The following is a 19,757-nucleotide window of genomic DNA, read 5'->3' as shown; positions in this document are numbered from 1 at the left end:
CTAGTATATTTTATTCTTCCAGCATTAGCAGATGTGTGCTCTTGGGGACGTGTTGCTGCGAGCTTTCCTTAGGGTGGGAGGTGGGTGCCGGCAGGGACACGGGGAATGTGGAGGGAGTGGAGTGAGGAAAGGGTAGGCTGCAGCCAGAATCCTGTGTAGGGGCAAGTACAAGATACTTTCTCTTCTGCGACATGGCGTTTGGTACTTGACCATCCTCCGGTCAGGGGAAGATCCCGCGGGTGGCTTCCGGCCTCCTCGCTGGAGCTCTCTCACTTCAGACGACAACACGCCGCGACATTCCCTCCGCCTGGGCTTCCCCACAGGTTGCTGCAGGTACGGGGGCCCATTGGCAGGCTAGTGGCAACCTCACGCCTGTGACTGGCAGAACCAATACATACCCCGACGTGTATGAGAACAGCTAGCAGGCAACGGGCAGAAAGCAGCTCCCGGCCGGGCCCGGCTCCGCCCCTGGAGCCGTATTTCCCGTCGGGCAGCGGGGCAGGCGCAGGCGCACGCAGCAGCTGTCGTGTGAGGCAACTTCCGGGTGCTGTGGTGCCGGGGTTAGGGCCCCGGCCCAGGTGAGCTGCTTTGCGCTCTTCAACAGCCACTACTCTCCCCCTCCTCTTCCTCCTTTCCCTCCCCTGGGCCTCTCTCGAGTCGTCGTTGACCCGCAGAGCGCTTTGGCGTATTCTTGGCGCAGGGGACGGACGGCTGGGACCGCGGCGAGCTTTGCTGATGTCCGACCTGCGAGCGACCTGCGAGCAGCTCTAACGCTGTGCTTCACCGGATTATTTAAACGTTGTTCACGCTGCAGAAATCGTTCGAAACCGACCGCCGGGGCGCTCTCCCTTCCTCAGTGATAACGTGTACGTATTAATAAAGCATATGTGTACATCATAATTTTGCGATTATTCCTCTCGTTCCTCATATTCTTCTCTCTTGAAGTAGCTAAGAAGGAAAATGGGAGTTCAAGGACTTTGGAAACTGCTTGAGTGCACTGGGAGACCCATAAACCCAGAAACGCTAGAAGGAAAAATTCTTGCTGTTGGTATCCTTTGAAAGTACAGCTGAGGAACTGTATTTGCAACGGAGATGATTTTAACAGTCTCTCTTATTTCTCTATGATTAGAACTTTTAAATTCATGACAGCATTTGGGTATGTAGAATATTAACTTTTTTTCTTCGCTCGCCTTCCCCCACCTTTTTATTTTTTTCCCCTCTCTCTGGGTTCCTTAAGGGTCTGGTTATGTGATTTCATGCTTTATAAATGTGCTACTTCCAGTAGGACTGTAAGATGAAAAACTTTAAATACCTTTGTATTGACTTTCCTATCATGTACACTTGGTTAAATGCTGAAAAGATGTGGAAAGAAGTTACTCTTAATTTGTTTGTAAAAATAATTAGGATGCACAGTTCTCAAGTACTTGGATAACTTTGAATTTGATAAGCCAAGCCTGGAACAGTGGGCAAAAGGCACTCGGTCAAATATATTCCCCTTACAGAAACTGTTAATATGGTCTATGTGTAAGAGAGCACATTTTTTCCTCTTAACTGTTCTTTAAGATATCAGTATTTGGTTGAACCAAGCGATAAAGGGAGCCAGAGATCGTGGTGGTAATTCCATACAAAATGCTCACCTCCTCACTCTGTTTCATCGACTCTGCAAGTTACTGTTTTTCCGAGTTCGGCCTGTCTTTGTTTTTGATGGAGAGGCACCACTCCTGAAGAGACAAACCTTGGTAAGTACCTTTGCTGAGTGATTGCAGTGCCAAGTAGGATGACATCTGCAGATACTAAATAGTAATTTTCAGTTTCCTTCTTATAATGCTTTTAATCTGAGCTCTGAGGATGGAGGACTTGGTTAGCTGTTGGCGCATATAGCAGCTCCCTTTTCATATATTCAAGTTTCATTTATGTAGAAACCAGATTACAGAGAAGTAGATGATGGCATAAACCTGGGTCTTGCACCTGAATGTAACTTTTACAAGCATTTATACCCAGAAGCTGAAAATTGTTCTGAGTAACACAGAGGAAATTGACATAGATTTAGAAGATCTGAAAGATATGTCTCCATTGATACAGGACTATACAGGAGTTGCTCGTAGAGTCAGAATACAAAATTATAACATTGATTGGCTGGATATGTATCTTCAGCATCCATCAAAATCTTGTTGGTGTTGATCTTATTTTTACAGGCTAAGCGAAGACAAAGAAAGGAATTTGCTGTCAGTGATTCCAGGAAAACTACAGAGAAACTCTTGAAAACGTTTTTGAAGAGACAAGTTATCAAAAATGCACTTAGAGGCAAAAGGCAAGAATGATTTCCCCCTCCCCCAGGTTTGTTTTTAAGTGGCAAGCAAGTTTTTATGTAGCTATTAATCATGATTGTGGGGTTTGGTTTTTTTTCTTTTCCTAAGCAATGAAGCTTTCCCCAGTATTACACAAGTTCGAAGAGAAGAAATAGATGATATCTATGTATTACCTTCTTTAAAGGATGAAGAGAAGAACAGGTAGGTAGAATTAAGAAAAATAGCTTAAATGGCTAGAATAACCTTAGATAAAAGTATAAGCTGTTGTTTTGACGCTGCCAAAAGGCCTTTGACACATAAGGCTCCGTAATATATGAAATATATTTATTTAATTTATATTTTATTTCAGTTCCTTCTTGGAAAGTTTGGTTTACAGCTCTGGATATAGAAGCCTTCTAATTATTTTTGGGAGAGTAAAAGAAGAAGCTTTCATCCAGCACAATACATTTCTGCACTGGATTCATGTTTAAGGATGAAATTGCTACTTCAATCTCTGTGGCTGTATCTATATGGCTAAACAAAAGATATTGTTCAGGCTTGGGTAGTTGGTGTGTGGCAGCTTTGTGTCCTCTCATTTTCAGTAGAGTAGACGTTTAACAGAAGTAGGCTTTGTCTGTACCTGTCAAACCTCTATATCTTCTTAAATAACACTAAGTGAAAATGTGTGAATTATCCAGTACATTATTCTTTATGCATCTTAACATAGAGAATCATAGAATGGTCTGGGTTGGAAGGGACCTCCCAAGGTCATCTAGTCCAACCCCTGCTGCAGTAAGCAGGAGTATCCTCAACTAGATCAGGCTGCCTAGAGCCCTGTTGAGCCTCACTTTGAATATCTCCAGGGATGGGGCCCTAACCACCTCCCTGGGCAACCTGTTCCAGTGTTCCACTGTCCTCATAGTAAAGAACATGTTCCTAACATCCAATCTAAATGTTCTCTTCTCTAGATTGAAGCGGTTGCCCCTTGTCCTATCACTACAGGCCTTTGCAAATAGCCTCTCTCCATCATTCTTGTAGGCCCTCTTCAGGCTACTACTAGGTCTCCCTGGAGCCTCCTCTTCTCCAGGCTGAACAACCCCAGCTCCCTCAGCCTGTCCTCATAGCAGAGGTGCTCCACCCCCCTGATCATTTTCGTGGCCCTCCTCTGGACCCTTTCCATCAGGTTTATGTCCTTCCTATATTGAGGGCTCCAGACCTGGACACTGTACTCCAGGTGAGGTCTCACTAGAGCAGAGTAAAGTGGCAGAGTCACCTCTCTGGATCTACTGGCAGCACACCTTTTGATGCAGCCCAGGATGTGATTTGCCTTCTGGGCTGCAAGTGCACACTGTCTGCTCATGTCCAGCTTCTCATCCATCAGCACCCCCATGTCCTTTTCCACAGGGCTGCTTTCTGTCACCTCATCCCCCAGCCTGTATTGATAGTGAGGATTGTTCCAGCCCAGGTGCAGAACTCTGCGCTTGCTCTCGTTGAACCTCATGAGGTTCACCTGGGCCCACCTCTCCAGTTTGTCCAGGTCTCTGGATGATATTCTATCCCTCTGGTGTGTCAATTATACCACACAGCTTGGTGTCATCTGCAAACTTGCTGATGGTGCACTTGATGCCACTGTCTATACTTTTATGTACTTTAAGTGCTGATAAAATAAGAATCGAGTAATTATTTAAATGGCAACAGTTGTCTCGATCTGGTTTTATCTGAGATAAATCTGCCTTTTTGCTTTCTATTCAGACCTTTTTGACTTGTGTGTTTGTATGTATATGCATGTATATACAGGAGTACTTTGATGTCTGTGAATTATTGTGCTTATCAGTGAATGAATGACTAATGTCCTTTTGCTTAAAATAGGAACTTTGTTTTCTTAGATAAATATCTACAGGTTGTTTTTTTCCTTTGTGATTTTTAGTTCAGAGGAGGAAGATGAAAAAGAATGGGAAGCGAGAATGAGCCAAAAACAGATGCTGCAGGTAATTGCATCCTGACTGCACTGCTACTGTGAGCAATTCTCTCACATACATGTATTTGTATAGCCCCAGTGTTTGGGTGTATAGATCTTACTATAGCATTACTTATCAAGCAAACAGGTTCATTTTAAGAACTTCATGAATTCCTACTAGTGAGGGAATACAAATGTTATTTTCTCCACTAGAATGGAACAGAATAGGAATTTCCTGTGGCACCTTTTGTTTTGTTTTAGTGGACAGCTTTCTCTGGACATGTGGCAAAGAAACTTTTCTTCGTAATGATACAACGATGTTTGTGTTTGAGGACATGTGTGCACATATAAGGCAGCACATTTAACAAAATTCCCATGCTTCTCCAAATATTAATTGATGCTGAAGCACTTTGGTCCTTGAGTTTGTATGGATAAATTCTGTATTCCCTTCTGATGTGCTGATGCCATGGGAAGAGGAGAAGAGGAGGCTCAGGGGAGACCTCATTACTGTCTACAACTACATGAAGAGGTGGTTGTAGCCAGGAAGGGGTTGGTCTTTTCTCTCAAGCAACTAACACCAGAACAAGAGGACACAGTCTCAAGCTGCACCAGGGGAAGTTTAGGCTGGAGGTGAGGAGAAGGTTCTTCACTGAGAGAGTAATTCGCCATTGGGATGTGCTGCCCAGGGAGGTGGTGGAGTCACCATCCCTGGAGGGGTTCAAGAGGGGATTGGATGTGGCACTTGGTGCCATGATCTAGTCACGAGGTCTGTGGTGACAGGTTGGACTTGATGATCTTTGAGGTCTCTTCCAACCTTGGTGATACTGTGATATAACATCATAAGAAAGCATAATGAAGAATACAGTTACATCTATTTTCATCAGTAATAAAACGAAACCAAACAAATAACCCCAAAAACTATTGGAAATGCTCTTTAACTTTGACATAGGTCACATTCAGAAAGAGAATCTCTTTGGAAGGATAAAATGAGAATAGCTGAGGCTATGGATCTGCTTCTGTGATTTACACTGTATATCTTCTTGTAAAAACAAATTTCTCTGCATAGTTTACTTAAGTAATTGTACTTTATTTTATTAGGTAGTTGCCTTTTTCTGTTCTGAACAGTTTCTTCACAGTATAAAAAGTAGCAATGAATATTTTATGGAGTTTTATTAGCATTTGTAATGATACTTTATTTTATTGTTCCCACTGTTCTGTAATATAAAATATGTGTTTATGTTGCTTTCCATTTGTCTAGGAACAGCTGTGTGAAAATCCTCATTCTGTAGACATTGAATCAGAAGATTTCAACAAGCTGCCTCCAGAAATAAAACATGAGATCTTGACTGATATGAAAGAGTTTACAAAGCGAAGAAGAACATTATTTGAAGCAATGCCAGAGGTAATATTTAAAATAGTTTTCAAGCCATCAGAATGGAGCTGTTGCAATTAATGAAGATGAAAGCTACGTAAGAGTATTGCATCTAGAGAGCTTTACACATAGGCTTGTTTAATAAGAGATGTTATGTTGAGGGGGGTTTTAAAAAAAAGTAAGGTCATGACTCTTAACAGTGCTCTCCTATGCATCTATTCAAAGGCTTGCCTCTTGATTTCCTTAAAATTTGCCTCATCAGCATTATGCCCAAGAATTTGATTGCAAGAACATTCTGCTGGTGTAGATGAACCAGGGAAAACAAACACAGCTTAAGATTCCAAATCCTCAGGTGGTCATGGGAGCTGGCACCTGCAGCTGGCATCCCATAGTGGCAATTCTACAGTAGGTTTTCGGAGCACAATTAGGGTTTTAAAATTGCTGTATATGTAGTATCAAATACTAGAATTATAGAATGCTAGGGGCTGAAGGGGGGGACCTCTAGAGATCATTGAGTCCAACCCCCTAACAAAGTAATGTCAGCTACAGCATGCCACACAAGAACAGATGCAGGCAGGTTTTTAAGGTTTCTAGAGAAAGAGACTCCGCAATCTCTCTGGGCAGCCTGTTCCAGTGCTCTGTCACCCTCACAATAAGTAAGTTTCTCCTCATGTTGTGGATGATCTTCCTCATGTTGTGGATGATCTTCCTCTGTTTCGGCTTATACCTGTTGTTCCTTGGCCTATTACTGGGAACCACCAAAAAGTGACCATCACTCACCTTCATCTTGACACCCACTCCTCAGATACTTACAGACATCAATAAGATCCCCTCTCAGCCGTCTCTATTTAAGACTAAACAGCCCCAGTTCTCTCAGTCTTTTTTCATAAGAGAGATGGTCAGGTCTCTTAATCATCCTCATAGTTCTCTATTGGACTCTCTCCAGTAGATCCCTGTCTCTTGACCTGGAACATTGTACCAAAACTGGGTACAATGTTCCAGGTGTGGTCTCCCCAGGGCAGAGTAGAGGGAGAGAAGAATCAATTGTAACCATCATCTTAAATGAATCATCATCTTGTAACATGTGGATGTGGATTGTTTTAATCACATTATTCTTAAGGCGGGGACCAACTCCATCAGCTGGCCACATTTTGTTGGTCACATCATTGTGTTTAGCCAGCATTCAGAAATACTTAATAGCACCCTTTGGAAGTGTTGTATGTTATTAGGCAGTGTTGCTGTCCCTTGGCAGTACAGCTGTCACTAAAAGACATATGTTACCTGCTTAAAGGAAACTATTAAAAGGCTCTCGGAGCATGGTAAATGGTCTTGTTTAAAAAGGATAGGTAGTGTCATTTTATGTAAATTGGCTGACTTAATTATTTGGGGGGGTTATTTTTAATTTTTTTTTTTTTTTTTTAAGGAGTCCAATGACTTTTCTCAGTACCAGCTTAGGGGTTTGCTTAAGAAAAGCAGCCTCAATCGCTGCATAGAAACTGTACAAAAAGAACTGAACCAACGGCACTCGGGGGAAATCCAAACACAGTATGAAAATGAAGGTGGTTTTGTGAAAGAAGTGGAATCTAGAAAGGTAGTCTCTGAAGATACTTCTCACTATATCCTAATAAAGGGTATGTCAGGTCTTGAGTTTGTAAAATCTCTTCTGTGCAGTCTGCAGTTGTTGGTTTTCTGAATGCTGTTTACAGGTGCATGAAGCTGCTGCTTTGTATGAAATGTGCATTACTGTTAGACATAATTAACTGTGATCTGTAGATGTGTAGAAAGCTGGTTTATTAATCTTTATATAATGATGATAACTATATGGAATGTTAGTATAAAGTAATTTACTTTACTAAAAAATAAACAAAAATCTTTCTTTCAGGTATTCAAGCAAAAGAAGGTGCAAGTAGAGACTTGGAAATTACTGCAGGACCTTCATTAAAAATGCTTGAATGTATTAAATCAGATAAAATCAATGAATCTTCTCCTAATGCAAAATTGGTTGCATCTCCCAAGCTGCAGACAGAGAAAGATAACAATGTGGTGACAGCACCACCCTCTCCTCGGACTTTGCTTGCTATCCAAACAGCTATGGTAGAAAGCAGCTCGGAAGAAGAACTGGAGGATGAATATACAGGATGTTTGAATGTGGACCAGTCTGTAACAGGGGAAGGCGGTGTGTCTCCAAGAACACTACAAGCAATTCAACAGGCTCTGAGTGGTGATGATAAAAGAGAGGAAGTTGTTACAGTTAGAACTGATGGAGTGCTACGAGAAAGATCAGAAGTGAAGGACTTCCTACTTAGTAGCTCAGATGAGGAAGATCAGATTCCTGGAGTTGAGGGGGGAAAAAAAATGCCTGCATTGACAGTTTGTTCATCAAACCAAGTGGTTATGCAAGGTGTTGAATGTGAACAAAAGAGTCCGGAGTTGGAAAAAAATCATATCACACTCAAAGACACCAATATATCCGGAGCTGGAAATTATTCTTGTATTGATAGTACTAGTGAAGAAGGCAGCGAAGATGTAGATGAAGAAAGTGGTTCCAAAATGGACTTAGATTCTTTGAGAGATAAGGAGTTGAACTTGAGCATGCAGAAGCCAAGCTGTTCCCCTGTACAAACTAGCGTAGGGTCTTTGAGCCATGCTGAACCAGTAAGCCTTTTTAACCACAAGGAAAACTGGAACATTTCTGAAAATGCAGAGGAAGTAGTTTTGGAAACAGAAGAGAGTGTATCGGAGGTACAAAAGGATAACAGACCTTTTTCAGAAGTTAAATGTCCTGAGGAAGAAAGAGAAGAGATTTCACATTCTGAGGACAGTGATTCTGATGGTATGGGGGTTTTGTAAAAATTGTGAAAAAATGATAATAAAATAGGACCTCTTTGTATTTGTAGTCAGTTGAAGTTAATCTTTCCTCTTGGTGAGAAATGCTTTAAAATACATCTGTTCCTATGTGTGTAGCAGGTGGGAAGAAAATCTGAGCTATATTTTCTCCTTGGTGTTACATTTTATCATTGAAATGAGTACGCAGTGCGGAGAGACAGGAGAGCTTGTGGTTGTTTACAGTAAACTTAAATGGTGTATTAATGGTCAACCACTCGGGTTTCTGTAGTTTCATGATCCTTATATCAATTTATTGTATATAGGGGGAAAAAAAATCCCTATCCAAGTTGAAATCATGTACAAATACTTGTTTTTAAAGAAACAGCAGGAAATTGAAGTCTTTATTGTCCTTTAATAGGAAGCTTTATTGAAGTGGATGCTGAAGTCAGTAAAGAGGATGAATTTCCTACTAAATATGAAGAAAAATTGCATGATGAAAGAACACATCCAGAAATGGAGAGAGATGGGCATGCTATTGTCACACAGGACTTGCTGAAGGAGTCTGATGAAGTGCAGCTGGTGAATGATCAGGATGTTGAAATAGAAGACGATGGTAAAGATGCAGCAGATGAGTGGCAAGACATCAGTTTGGTAACTTCTTATTTGTTTTGAGCTGCTAATGAAGTGTTCTGTCCCCAGGTAGCTTTTAAGGAAAACTGTTAAATTGCTTTTCATATATGTAGCTAGCTATGGGAACTGATTTTTCTTTAAGGATGATGATCTACAATAATCTTTCTGAAATCAGAGGAAAACTTTAGAGGTCTTAATACTCTACGGAATAGGCCTATCTCTGGTCTTAAAATTTGCTGCATTAGAGAAGCTGCGACTACTTCCAAGTGTGAATTAATGGAGCATATGCTACTAGATTAATTATAGTTGCAGTCTTAATGCTTCACTTAACTAAGTATACCTGAGTTGTTAAAATAATGAAAATCTTGTTTTATTTTTCAGGAAGAGTTAGAAGAATTAGAAAACAACCTTTCCTCTGAGCAGAATATGCTTCAGGCTCAAAAGCAGCAGCAGGAACGTGTTGCTGCTTCTGTAACAGGACAGATGTTCTTGGAAAGCCAGGTAGTATTTCTTGAATCATTTTGATTTCATAGAGTGGTCTGGGATAGAAAGGACCTCCAAAGGTCATCTAGTCCAACCTCCCTGCAGTCAGCAGGAACATCCTCAACTAGACCAGGTTGCCCAGGGCCTTGTGAGTCTCGCTTTGAACATCTCCAGGAAAGGGGCCTCAACCACCTCCCTGGGCAATCTGTTCCAGTGATCTACCACCCTCATAGTAAAGAACTTATTCCTAACATCCAATCTAAATATGCTCTTCTCTACTTTGAAGCACTTGCCCCTTATCCTGTCACTGCAGGCCTTTGATTTGATACAGCGTGATGTGGTCCTCCCCTTCACCCCAGTCAAATGTTTTGTTGAAAGCTGCTAATAATCTTGCTTAATTATGGGTTATATTTTTCCCTCTTAGGATCCCGTTTTCTTCAATGTACTTGATTCAAAATACTGAAAGTATTGAGATAATCTTGAGTTCCAGCAATTTTAAGTAACTGTTACAACATGTTTATTCTATGTATTATAAAATAGTAGAATTATTAATTAGCTTTTTTGTTAAAACAGCAGCTTTTTAAAGTGGGGCTGTTTTGATCATTGTTTGTTGTGCTGTAAAAGATAAAAATTGAACAAAAATCCCTAAGAAGTTACATTCAACAGTGCAGTACTGATGTTATCTGCACACTAGGTGAATTGTTGTTGGTTTGTTTTTTTTGTTGATTGGTTGGTTTGTTTGGTGGTGGTTGTTTTTTTTTTTCCCCCCCAGGGTATTCAAAGGTAAGATTGTACAAGAAAACAGTTTGGTAAGCCAGGTTTATGCCCTAGGTAACTGATTTTAAAGAATCTCATCTCTTATACGTGCATGAGCCTGCAAGTTCTGTCTCAATATTAGTATTTAAAGTTTAATGCAGTCTAATGCAAGAACTGCTTGCATCGGTATAATGTGTTGTGGTGGACATAACTGTAGTATAGTAGGCTAGTGTAAAAATCTGATAAATTAATTCTGAGAAACAAATCAATGTATTTATTGTTTTTACATAAAAGGGATTCAAATGATCTTAAGAAATAATTTCAATAATTTTAAGACTTTAAGGTGAAGGGATTTTTAAAAGGCCAGTAGATTGTGCTTTTGTAATATTACAAAGTAGTTGAGTTATGGTTGGACTTGAGTTCTTTTCCAGTCTATGATTCTGTGATTAATGGTAGGCACGCTATTATAAAATCAAGCAGAAGATTAATAGAAGTTCATTATTCAGATGAAATATTAACTGTTTTCTCTTCATGCTACAGGAGCTTCTCCGTCTCTTTGGCATTCCATATATTGAAGCTCCAATGGAGGCAGAGGCACAGTGTGCTGTACTGGACCTTACTGATCAGACCTCTGGGACAATCACTGATGACAGTGATGTTTGGTTATTTGGTGCACGACATGTTTATAAAAATTTCTTCAGTCAAAACAAATATGTGGAATATTATCAATATGTTGATTTTCAGAACCAGCTAGGTAAGCCTCAGGTATTGATTTGTCTTTAATAAGATAACTCTGCCACATATCTTTGGGAGCTGTATTTTCTACAGAATCCTGTGTATCTGTTATTACGATGGCTGCTCTTTGGAGAATCTCTAAAGACATTCAGTTGAGTTGCTCATCCTACTGCCAGGTGATCTTCCCTGCCCCCTGAATTTGCAGACACCTGTGTTTAGTGCACTGAGTTATTGTCATGATCATAAAGGCTGAGATACAAACTATGGTACCAGTTTCTGGGCAAATGTCAGCATGACTTTCCTGACCTGGTGCAAAAGTTATATCTGTTTATATCTGGATTTATAGTCCTCTGGAAAAGGACGTAAATTTTGGAGAAACTGACGTCTAATGTCTTAGAGCAACTGGCATGTGTATGTGCTCTGTAAAAGGTTTTTCATTTAGTTAATACAGACACAAGAGCAACTGAAAGAAGTAAAAGGGTATCAGTTGAATCAAATTGTTGCTCATTATGTTGAACAGCTAAACCTTGGTGTCATGTAATGTATTAAAAAAATATGAGCCACTTGTAACTTTTTCTTACTTTTTTTTTAAGCAGAACTCTCTTAAAATCAGTTTTGACATTTTCAAAGTTGAGAGAGGCTATAGACTTTGGAATAGTATTTTAATGTCTTCAGCATGTAAAATTCCACAACATTTTTATGTGGTGAAAAACATGTCTTTGGTGCCTTCTTCCAGCAAACTGAGTGGAATGTTTTTCTTCTACGTATACCTGTTTAGATATGCTGCTGTAGCTGACTTGGAAAGGATTGCTGTAAAACGATGTGTGAGATTTTTAGCTGTTATCAATGTAATAAACCAAGGCTTTTATATATTTATGAGGGAAAAATAGGCACCATTGGTCTTCATGTCTCATTCCTCTGCAGTCTTGTACTTCTACTCTCTGTTGCATAATTTTTTCTTGACAGTTGATGGGTATCCTGACTAGTATGCCAATGGTCTTGCTTTGTGTGCTTGGACACATGCCTCCTTTTCTCCACTGACCTTTTTATTTTTGATAAAAAAATTGAAATTTATTTTAAAAATCTAATCTTCTGAGTCTAGTCAGTTTGCCTCAGATCTTGCATTGTACCAAGTAAGATGTGGTCAGCTGAGTTCTTCATTCTGTATGTTCCACAGGCTCTTTCAGTCTGCTTAGTAACTGCGGCAGCACAGAGCAAAAGGCTTCTAGTATGGGAAAACTTTTAAGAAACAGAGGCTAGAATTCAGATTGAAGGGTTTTATTTCTGAGTTGGGGGTTTATTAAATTTAGGTCAGCATTAGATGAAAGCAGGGCAATAACTGGAGACATATGGAAAAGAGTATCTCTTAGCTCTTAGAAACCCAGAATTTCCTAATGGTCTTTACATTGTAACATTTTAATTTTGGCCATATGCATTTGCCAGGTTAACACAACTAGTGGTGCTTGAGCTAGCAGCAGCGTATTGACACTGCTCTTGAACATAATATTATTTTTATATATATATATATAAATATGATGATGATGATACCTAATTCTGATGTTTAAATGGGTTCCTTTTTGGGATCTGTCTTTCAGATAATATATTAGGTTTTTTCTGTGTAAGAGTACAGATGCTGAAGCCACTGTTTGGTCTTTGTGTTTTATTTTATAGGATTGGATCGAAGCAAGCTAATTAATTTGGCATACTTGCTTGGAAGTGACTACACTGAGGGCATCCCAAATGTTGGCTTTGTAACTGCAATGGAGATTTTAAATGAATTTCCTGGGCACGGCTTGGAACCTCTCTTAAAATTTGCGTATGCTTTGTTGTATTTTGCCTGTTGCCTCTGCTCATTCATGAACGCTTCTGCTTAAGCATACAAACAAAAGTTGCAATCATCACTGACCGTCTTTAAGTTAACTGTAAAACGTGTGGCTTCATTGTATCACCATTTGAAGTGACGGGTAAATAAGGTGACACATTGATACAGCAATTAAAGTGAGACTAATGAACACAATAGAACAGCTGTAGAACTGTGCAACTGCCTCTGAACTCATTGCAGAGCTGGATCCATAGTGGAGTGGAGGTTTATTTTCCTTGAGTTTGTGAGAAGGTGCTGTAGCTTGCTCGTAGAGAAAAGAGGCTTGATGAGTGATGGATGACCTGGAAAGAAACAGACAGGTAGGCTGTGGGGAAGAACAGGATTTGAAGAGGGCTGAGACAGTTGTATTGGCAGTGGCAAAGATGGCTAGAGGTGGGTTGGTTTTTTTTTCTCTCCTTTTTGTTTGGATTTTCTTTTTGTGTTGCTTTCTTTTCTCGCATACTGAAAACAATACAAAATGATTGTTCTGTGAAACATCCTCCCCAAGTGAGGCTGAATTTAGGATGTGCTGTTCAGCATTTTATGAGGATTCCAGGTGATGTTTGCTTCTGTGGCTTAAAATGGCTGCATTCACTGTATGCTTTGCTTTTTTGGGTTATATGTCCCTTTGGTTATGTTGAAATTTCCTACTTCATGCAGTAACTGAAGGAGGGAGACTAATGGTGATTCATGATATTCCAAATTATATTTTATGGAGGAAAATTAATACTTTGTTTTCCAGGGAGTGGTGGAATGAGGCTCAGAAGAATAAGAAATTGAGACCTAATCCGCATGATACCAAAGTCAAGAAGAAACTGCGGGAGCTGCAGCTTTCTTCAGGTTTCCCAAATCCAGCAGTGGCAGAAGCATACCTGAAGCCTGTGGTGGATGAGTCAAGGGGGTCATTCACCTGGGGGAAGCCTGATGTAGAGCAAATCAGAGAATATCCTTTTGCTATGTAGAAGGACTTGATAGCTGAAAAAGCTCAGATTAAAGTTTACAAGGTTTGTTAGTGAGTCAGTGACTGTCAAATTCTTAACTTCTCATTGGTTTGAGGGGCCCCCTGCACCCATCTGCATGTGCTCTCCCACAGTGATACCAGCTCTGGAGTGGAAGGGAATACAACCGTGTGTGTGGCATTTGGGGCTGCTCTGCTCTCCTGAGAAATTCTCTGCTTCCCTTTGTGTACAAAGGGAGACCCACAGCTGGACTCAGTAGTTTGTTGTGATGTTACATTTCTGTAATTGTGCTGTGCCCATTTCTGGAGCAGGATTGTTTGCACACTCCAGATTTATATTTAACATCTTTCACAGATAGGTTTCAAAACCTAGTCAGAAGTAGTGATTCAGTCTATGCTTTATCCCTAGTTATTCACTGCATTTCTTGTGATACTATTGCATTTCTTGGATCTGCTGGAGCTTGAGCTGCAGTGAATTGTTGATAGAAAAACATGCAGAGCTAATATTGTTTTAAACAGTAAATGAAGTGTGTTGAAGTACCAAAACAAGTTTTACCTACAGATATTTTGTTTTATGGCAGTACAATATAGCAAGAGTGCTGTCTTCACTGATTCACACTTCTGGAAATTTTGATACTAGAGAGAAAGCTCTCAGAGAGATGTAATATGTACAATACAACATGCTTCTAAGTGGGAGAGATACGGATTTGATGGGTGGACTGTCCAGCAGATAAGGAATTGGTTGGATAATTTCATATAAAGGGTAGTGATCAAGGCCTTTATATCCACATGGAGACAGGTGACAAGCAGTGTCCCTCAGGGGTCTGTATTGGGACCAGTGCTGTACAATATCTTCATCAGTGACATAGGCAGCAAGATTGAGTGTAGCCTCAGCAAATTTGCAGATGATACCAAGCTGAGTGCTGCAGTTGGTAAGTCTGAAGGATAGGATGCCATCCAGAATGTCCTGGACAGGCTGGAGAAATGAACTGATTTGAATCTCATGAGGTTGAATAAGGCAAAGTGCAGTGTCCTACACCCAGGCTGTGGCACTGATTGATACCAGTACAGGCTGGAGGATGATGAAATTGAAATCAGCCCTGCAGAAAGGAACTGGTAAGTACTGGTAGCTGAGAAGCTGGACATGAGTCAACAGTGTGTGCTCGCAGCCCAGAAGGCCAATCACATCCTGGGCTGCATCAAAAGAAGCAAGGCCAGCGGATTGGCAGAGTTGATTCTGTCTCTCTGCTCTGGTGAGACCTCACCTGGGGTACTGTGTCCAGCTCTGGGGCCCCTAGAACAAAAGAGACGTGGACCTCCTGGAGTGGGTCAAGAGGAGGGCCACAAAGATGATCAGAGGGCTGGAGTACATCTCCTATGAAGACAGGCTGGAAGAATTGGAGCTGTTCAGCCTGGAGAAGAGAAAGCTCAGAGGAGACCTTGTAACTACATTTCCGTATCTGAAGGGGACCTGCAGGAAGGCTGGGGAAGAACTGTCTGGGATGGCTTGTAGCGATAGGACAAGGGGCAATGGTTCTAAACTAGAGTGGAGGAGGTTTAAATTGGACATAAAGTTCTTCACTAGAACATGTTGCCCGGGGATGTGGTTGAGGACCTGTTTCTGGAGACATTCAAGATCAGACTTGATGTGTCCCTGAGCAGCCTGATCTAGTTGGAGGTGTCTCTGTTTGCTGCAGTGGGGTTGGACAAGATGTCCTTTGAGGGTTCCTTCCAACCTGATGCAATCTGTGAACCTGTAACAGCATGAGAAAGACACATAGCATTATACTGTAACCATCCACATTAGTCAACTGTAATAACTTGGAGCGTTTTCTCTGGTTTTGTAGTAGAGAAAGCTTCGATCCAGGCAATTGTTTATGTGAAGAATTTTCATGTTCTGTGTGTACACAATCCTAGTAACAGCCATTTCATGAAGTTCCTTAACGGTATGCACGTTCTGTCAGGATCGGTTTGGCTGGACTAGGACAAAGGTAGATGAAATCCTTTTGCCTGTGATAAAACAACTGAACATGCAGCAGGTAAAGTATAAAACTCTGTATACTGTAAGGATAATGAGAAAATCATAAGAGAAGCATTTTAAAATGAATGAGTAAAACTTTAGTATGAAATAGATTTTCTCAGAAACTGAGATTTGGTCATGTTTTAAAAATCTTTACACACAAATATATATATATAAAATTAAAATTGCTTGTCCAGACTTCATTTTTGTGTGATTTGGGTGTGCTGTGGGGTACTCTCCGTAATTTTGGTTGTTGGTTTCAAATTTTGTTATCTATCAAGCACCTATCTTGAGTCCGGATTGCTGTCTGTTCTGCATGTAGCTGAAACTGGGCACCTCCAGCACCTTTAATGCTTTTGAAAGACAGTGTGCTGTCTCTGAAAATTATTTCCAAAAATGCCCCTGAGACCTTGGTGAAGTGAGACTGACCATTTGGCACCATCCATATCCTTTGTGGAGAAATGCAGACTGAACCATGGAGCAAGTGCCCATTGATGATATTACTCTAATTTTCAAGTAAACGTTCTGTCAACCTGACTTAAAATCAGTCGCGGTGCATAGTGTGATACTGTGAACATCAGTAACAAAACTGATCACCTAAAGTCAGGTTTTGTTCTCTTTTTGTCATAAGCAAGATAAATACGTAGTTTAAACCAGTGTTTTGGGTTCTCTCAGTCACTCAAAGGAGTGAAAGGTACCCAAACCACCAGTTAAATCCCTATACTTTCAGGCTGAGTAGAACACTCTTTGGAAGTGTTTGTCTCTTTTGGATAATTTTAGGAAGAATACAGAGAACTAGCTTAGTCTGTACAGCAAGCCACACAGTCACACAGACCCCTTGTGTATCTACTTCTGATTCTGCTCTTAAATCTTTATACTGTAGCAGCAAGTGTTACAATGATCTTGAGTCAGATGTAAAGTGCATTTACAACATTTGCTTAGTAAATAATTCTGTTGTTTAAACAGCTTGAAGCTAAGGGTGTGTTTGTAAGGACGTACTTAAGAGCACTACAGAGATACTCTGTATTAGGGTTGAAAATAGCAACATACGTCAAATCAGCAGTAGCTCAGTGTTTATGAAACTTCTCTGGAGCTTGCTTATTAGTTTCTGTAAAGGTTCTTACTGCACAGTTTATAACAAAAGATAGGTGTTACTATAGTAATGCCTCTTATTGTTCACATCTCTTTGCATTAATGTATATTAATTTCATTGATCCTTTGTCCTACTTTAATTTGGGATGCTTTACAGTATAGCTGAGATAACAACTGAATTCTTATCACAAAAACATCTAAAGGTGTTTCTCTGTTTTATTTTTTGATAGACTCAGCTTCGAATTGATTCATTCTTCAGACTAGCACAGCATGAAAAACAAGCTATTAAAAGCCAGAGACTGCGCAGAGCTGTGACTTGTCTAAAGAGAAAGGAAAAAGAAGAAGCTGATGAAATTCAAGAGGCCACTGCTGCTATGGAGGTTGAACTTAGACAGCATGAGGAGGGGGAAAGGGAAGGTTCTGCAGGCTCTGCAAATCAAGCTGTGGCAACAGAAGTCCGAAGTGGAAAGAGAAGAAAACATTCCTATTCCAGAAAAGAACATTTATATGGAGGTGGCTTTATTGGGAATTTGAATATTTCAGCAACTTCTAGTGACTCCTCAGGAGAGGAATCGGAAATCAGAGATTTAGGCAAAAAGCGGAAAATCTCTGCAAAGGAAACAGCAGACCATAAAGAGAAAAAGGGGTGCAGTAGCTCGAGTGGTGAGGATGAAGACCTGGGAAAAGTAGCCATGGTGACTGCCAAACCTGTGTTTGAGGGCAGAAAAAAGAAAGCACTGAGTAAACGAGGAAGGAAAAAGAAAATGTCTTAGGGAGAAAAAAGTTTTAAAAAAGCGAGGCTGTGTATGTGGGGCTTTTTGATTTGAGCTTTGTAAATATTCTAATGAATTTTTGATAAATAATAAATTATCCTTATTTGACAAGTTTTTGTTATGTATTTTGTGTCCAGAACTTAAACAGGAAGGATTATAAACAAAAGAAAAAAGAATTTTGCACATTTACTTATAAAAACCCAGATTAGACTTGATAGAAGTTCTTGGGTTTGAGATTTTAAATGTAAGCCAAAACGTGAGTGCCTATTCATTTGCTTTGTAACTGAGGTGAGGTAGCTGTTAAAAATCACACTCAGTCTGTTGCTTGAGAGAAGAAAAATCAGCTTAGTTGGTTTTGTTGTCCCATTCCCTTCAATATACTTGCTTTGAAAGTTTTGTGTTCAAACTGGTTGCTTATTGAACCATTCATGACACAGTGCAAGGCCTTGTAAAATCTCAGGGAAAAATCCTTAAATATTCTGAAGTGTGGTAACTGTTTGTTTTCTGAATGTAAATATTGTGTTTCTGGATTTGGAGTTAAATGACCATATCCAAAGACACAATTTGTCTTTGAAATTGATGTTCAGAGGTACCCACTGGCTGCAGAGCCCAAGCTGGATTAATCTGTGGGAGAAACTTTGTGTTTCAGACTTACCTACAACTCATCTGTCATTGATTGTAGAAGTTATTTATAGTTCTGTCGATCATGGAGTTGTAGAATGAATTAGACTGGAAGGCACCCTTGAAGGTCATCTTGTCCAAACCCTCTGCAGTGATCAACGACATCTTTAACTATATCAGATTGCTTAGGGGCCTTTCAAGTTTGAATGTTGCTAGGGCTGGGGTCTCTGACATGTTTCTGGGCAACCTGTTGTGGATTTTTATGATCCTCACTGTGAAGAAATTTCTTGTCATGTCCCAACCTAAATCTACCCTGCTCCAGTTTAAAACCATTGCCCTTTATCCTATTGCTACAAGCTCTTATAAACAATCCCTCCCTACCTGTCTTGTAGATCCTCTTCAGATATTAAAATGTTGCTATAAGGTTGGCCTGGAGCCTTCTCTTCTTTAGGCTGAACAACCCCAATTCTTTCAGCCTCTCTTCATAGGAGAAATGCCTCAGCCTGCTGCGATCTTCATGGCCTTCCTCTGTGGACCTGCTTCAGCAGGCCCCTGTCCTTCCTGCATTGAGGACTCCAGAGCTGGATACAGTACTCCAGTAAAGTGTCAGAATCACCTCTGTCAGCCTACTGGCCACACTTCTGGTGCAGCCCAGGATGCAATTTACCTTCTGGGTTGCAAGTGTACATCACTGACTCATGTTCAGGTTCTCATGCATGAATACCCCCAAATACTTTTATGCAGGGTTGCTCTCAATCTCACCATCCCTAGGCCTGTATTGATAATGAGGTCCTCCACTTTGTCTTGTACTTCATAGTTCACCTCACTGAACTCATGAGGCTCTCCCGAGCCCGCTACTCTAATCTGTCTTTGTCCTCTGGATGTCATTTCATTTCTCAGTCATGTCAACTGCACCACTCAGCTTGGTATCATCTGCAAATTTGAATGTTGCCACTCATATTTGGGTTCATACATTGCATTTTAGCCCTTCCTTGCTTCTTTTGTGTTGTTTAACATTTCTACCTAATTTATCATTATTTCATTGTTTGAAAGTCCAAGTCTGTACAACTAAGTCTGATATGAAACATGAGCCCTCTCTGAAAGAATGAAGGGCTGAATTGAACTGGGAAAGATTTGGCCCTTATAATTGCAGAGAATCCAGTACTTCATATACAGTATTTACTGGTAAAGAACAGATCCCTTCTGCTACTAGTTTTGTAAAAGACTATGTTGTAAGCAAATTCTCAGCTTGGAGAGCCAGTTTACAGCAGTGTTTTGTAAAACACTAGTGTTACTGAATTTTGGTTTAAAAGTATAGATTAGGCTTGGGTGATGTGTTTAATGGTTTCTAAATGTAGAAGAGTGCCTTTTAATTTTTTCTGCAA

At 40.3% G+C, this 19,757-nt stretch overlaps 1 protein-coding gene across 1 annotated transcript; it reads left to right on the top strand.

Annotated features, from left to right (window-relative positions):
* The first annotated feature begins 931 nt into the window (after positions 1–931).
* ERCC5 (ERCC excision repair 5, endonuclease) lies at positions 932–17,825 on the top strand. Its single transcript, XM_009905246.2, has 15 exons — positions 932–1,048; positions 1,564–1,739; positions 2,196–2,311; positions 2,418–2,510; positions 4,216–4,276; positions 5,504–5,647; positions 7,041–7,248; positions 7,500–8,450; positions 8,862–9,094; positions 9,455–9,574; positions 10,853–11,066; positions 12,719–12,863; positions 13,651–13,851; positions 15,821–15,905; positions 17,209–17,825. Exons 1-15 carry the CDS (start codon positions 961–963, stop codon positions 17,749–17,751), a joined length of 3,378 nt encoding a protein of 1,125 aa, XP_009903548.2. The 5' UTR covers positions 932–960; the 3' UTR covers positions 17,752–17,825.
* Positions 17,826–19,757: the final 1,932 nt, after the last annotated feature.

Source organism: Dryobates pubescens, chromosome 7 (genome assembly GCF_014839835.1).
Source record: "Dryobates pubescens isolate bDryPub1 chromosome 7, bDryPub1.pri, whole genome shotgun sequence".
Lineage (NCBI taxonomy): Eukaryota > Metazoa > Chordata > Aves > Piciformes > Picidae > Dryobates > Dryobates pubescens.
Note: the sequence above shows the minus strand (reverse complement) of the source record. Positions and strands in the feature narration are given on the sequence as shown.

Coding starts and splice junctions, on each gene's coding strand:
- ERCC5 (XM_009905246.2), top strand. CDS start 961: ATGGGAGTTCAAGGACTTTGGAAACTGCTTGAGTGCACTGGGAGACCC. Junction 1,740..2,195: donor TCCTGAAGAGACAAACCTTG/GTAAGTACCTTT, acceptor TTATTTTTACAG/GCTAAGCGAAGACAAAGAAA. Junction 7,249..7,499: donor TCACTATATCCTAATAAAGG/GTATGTCAGGTC, acceptor TCTTTCTTTCAG/GTATTCAAGCAAAAGAAGGT.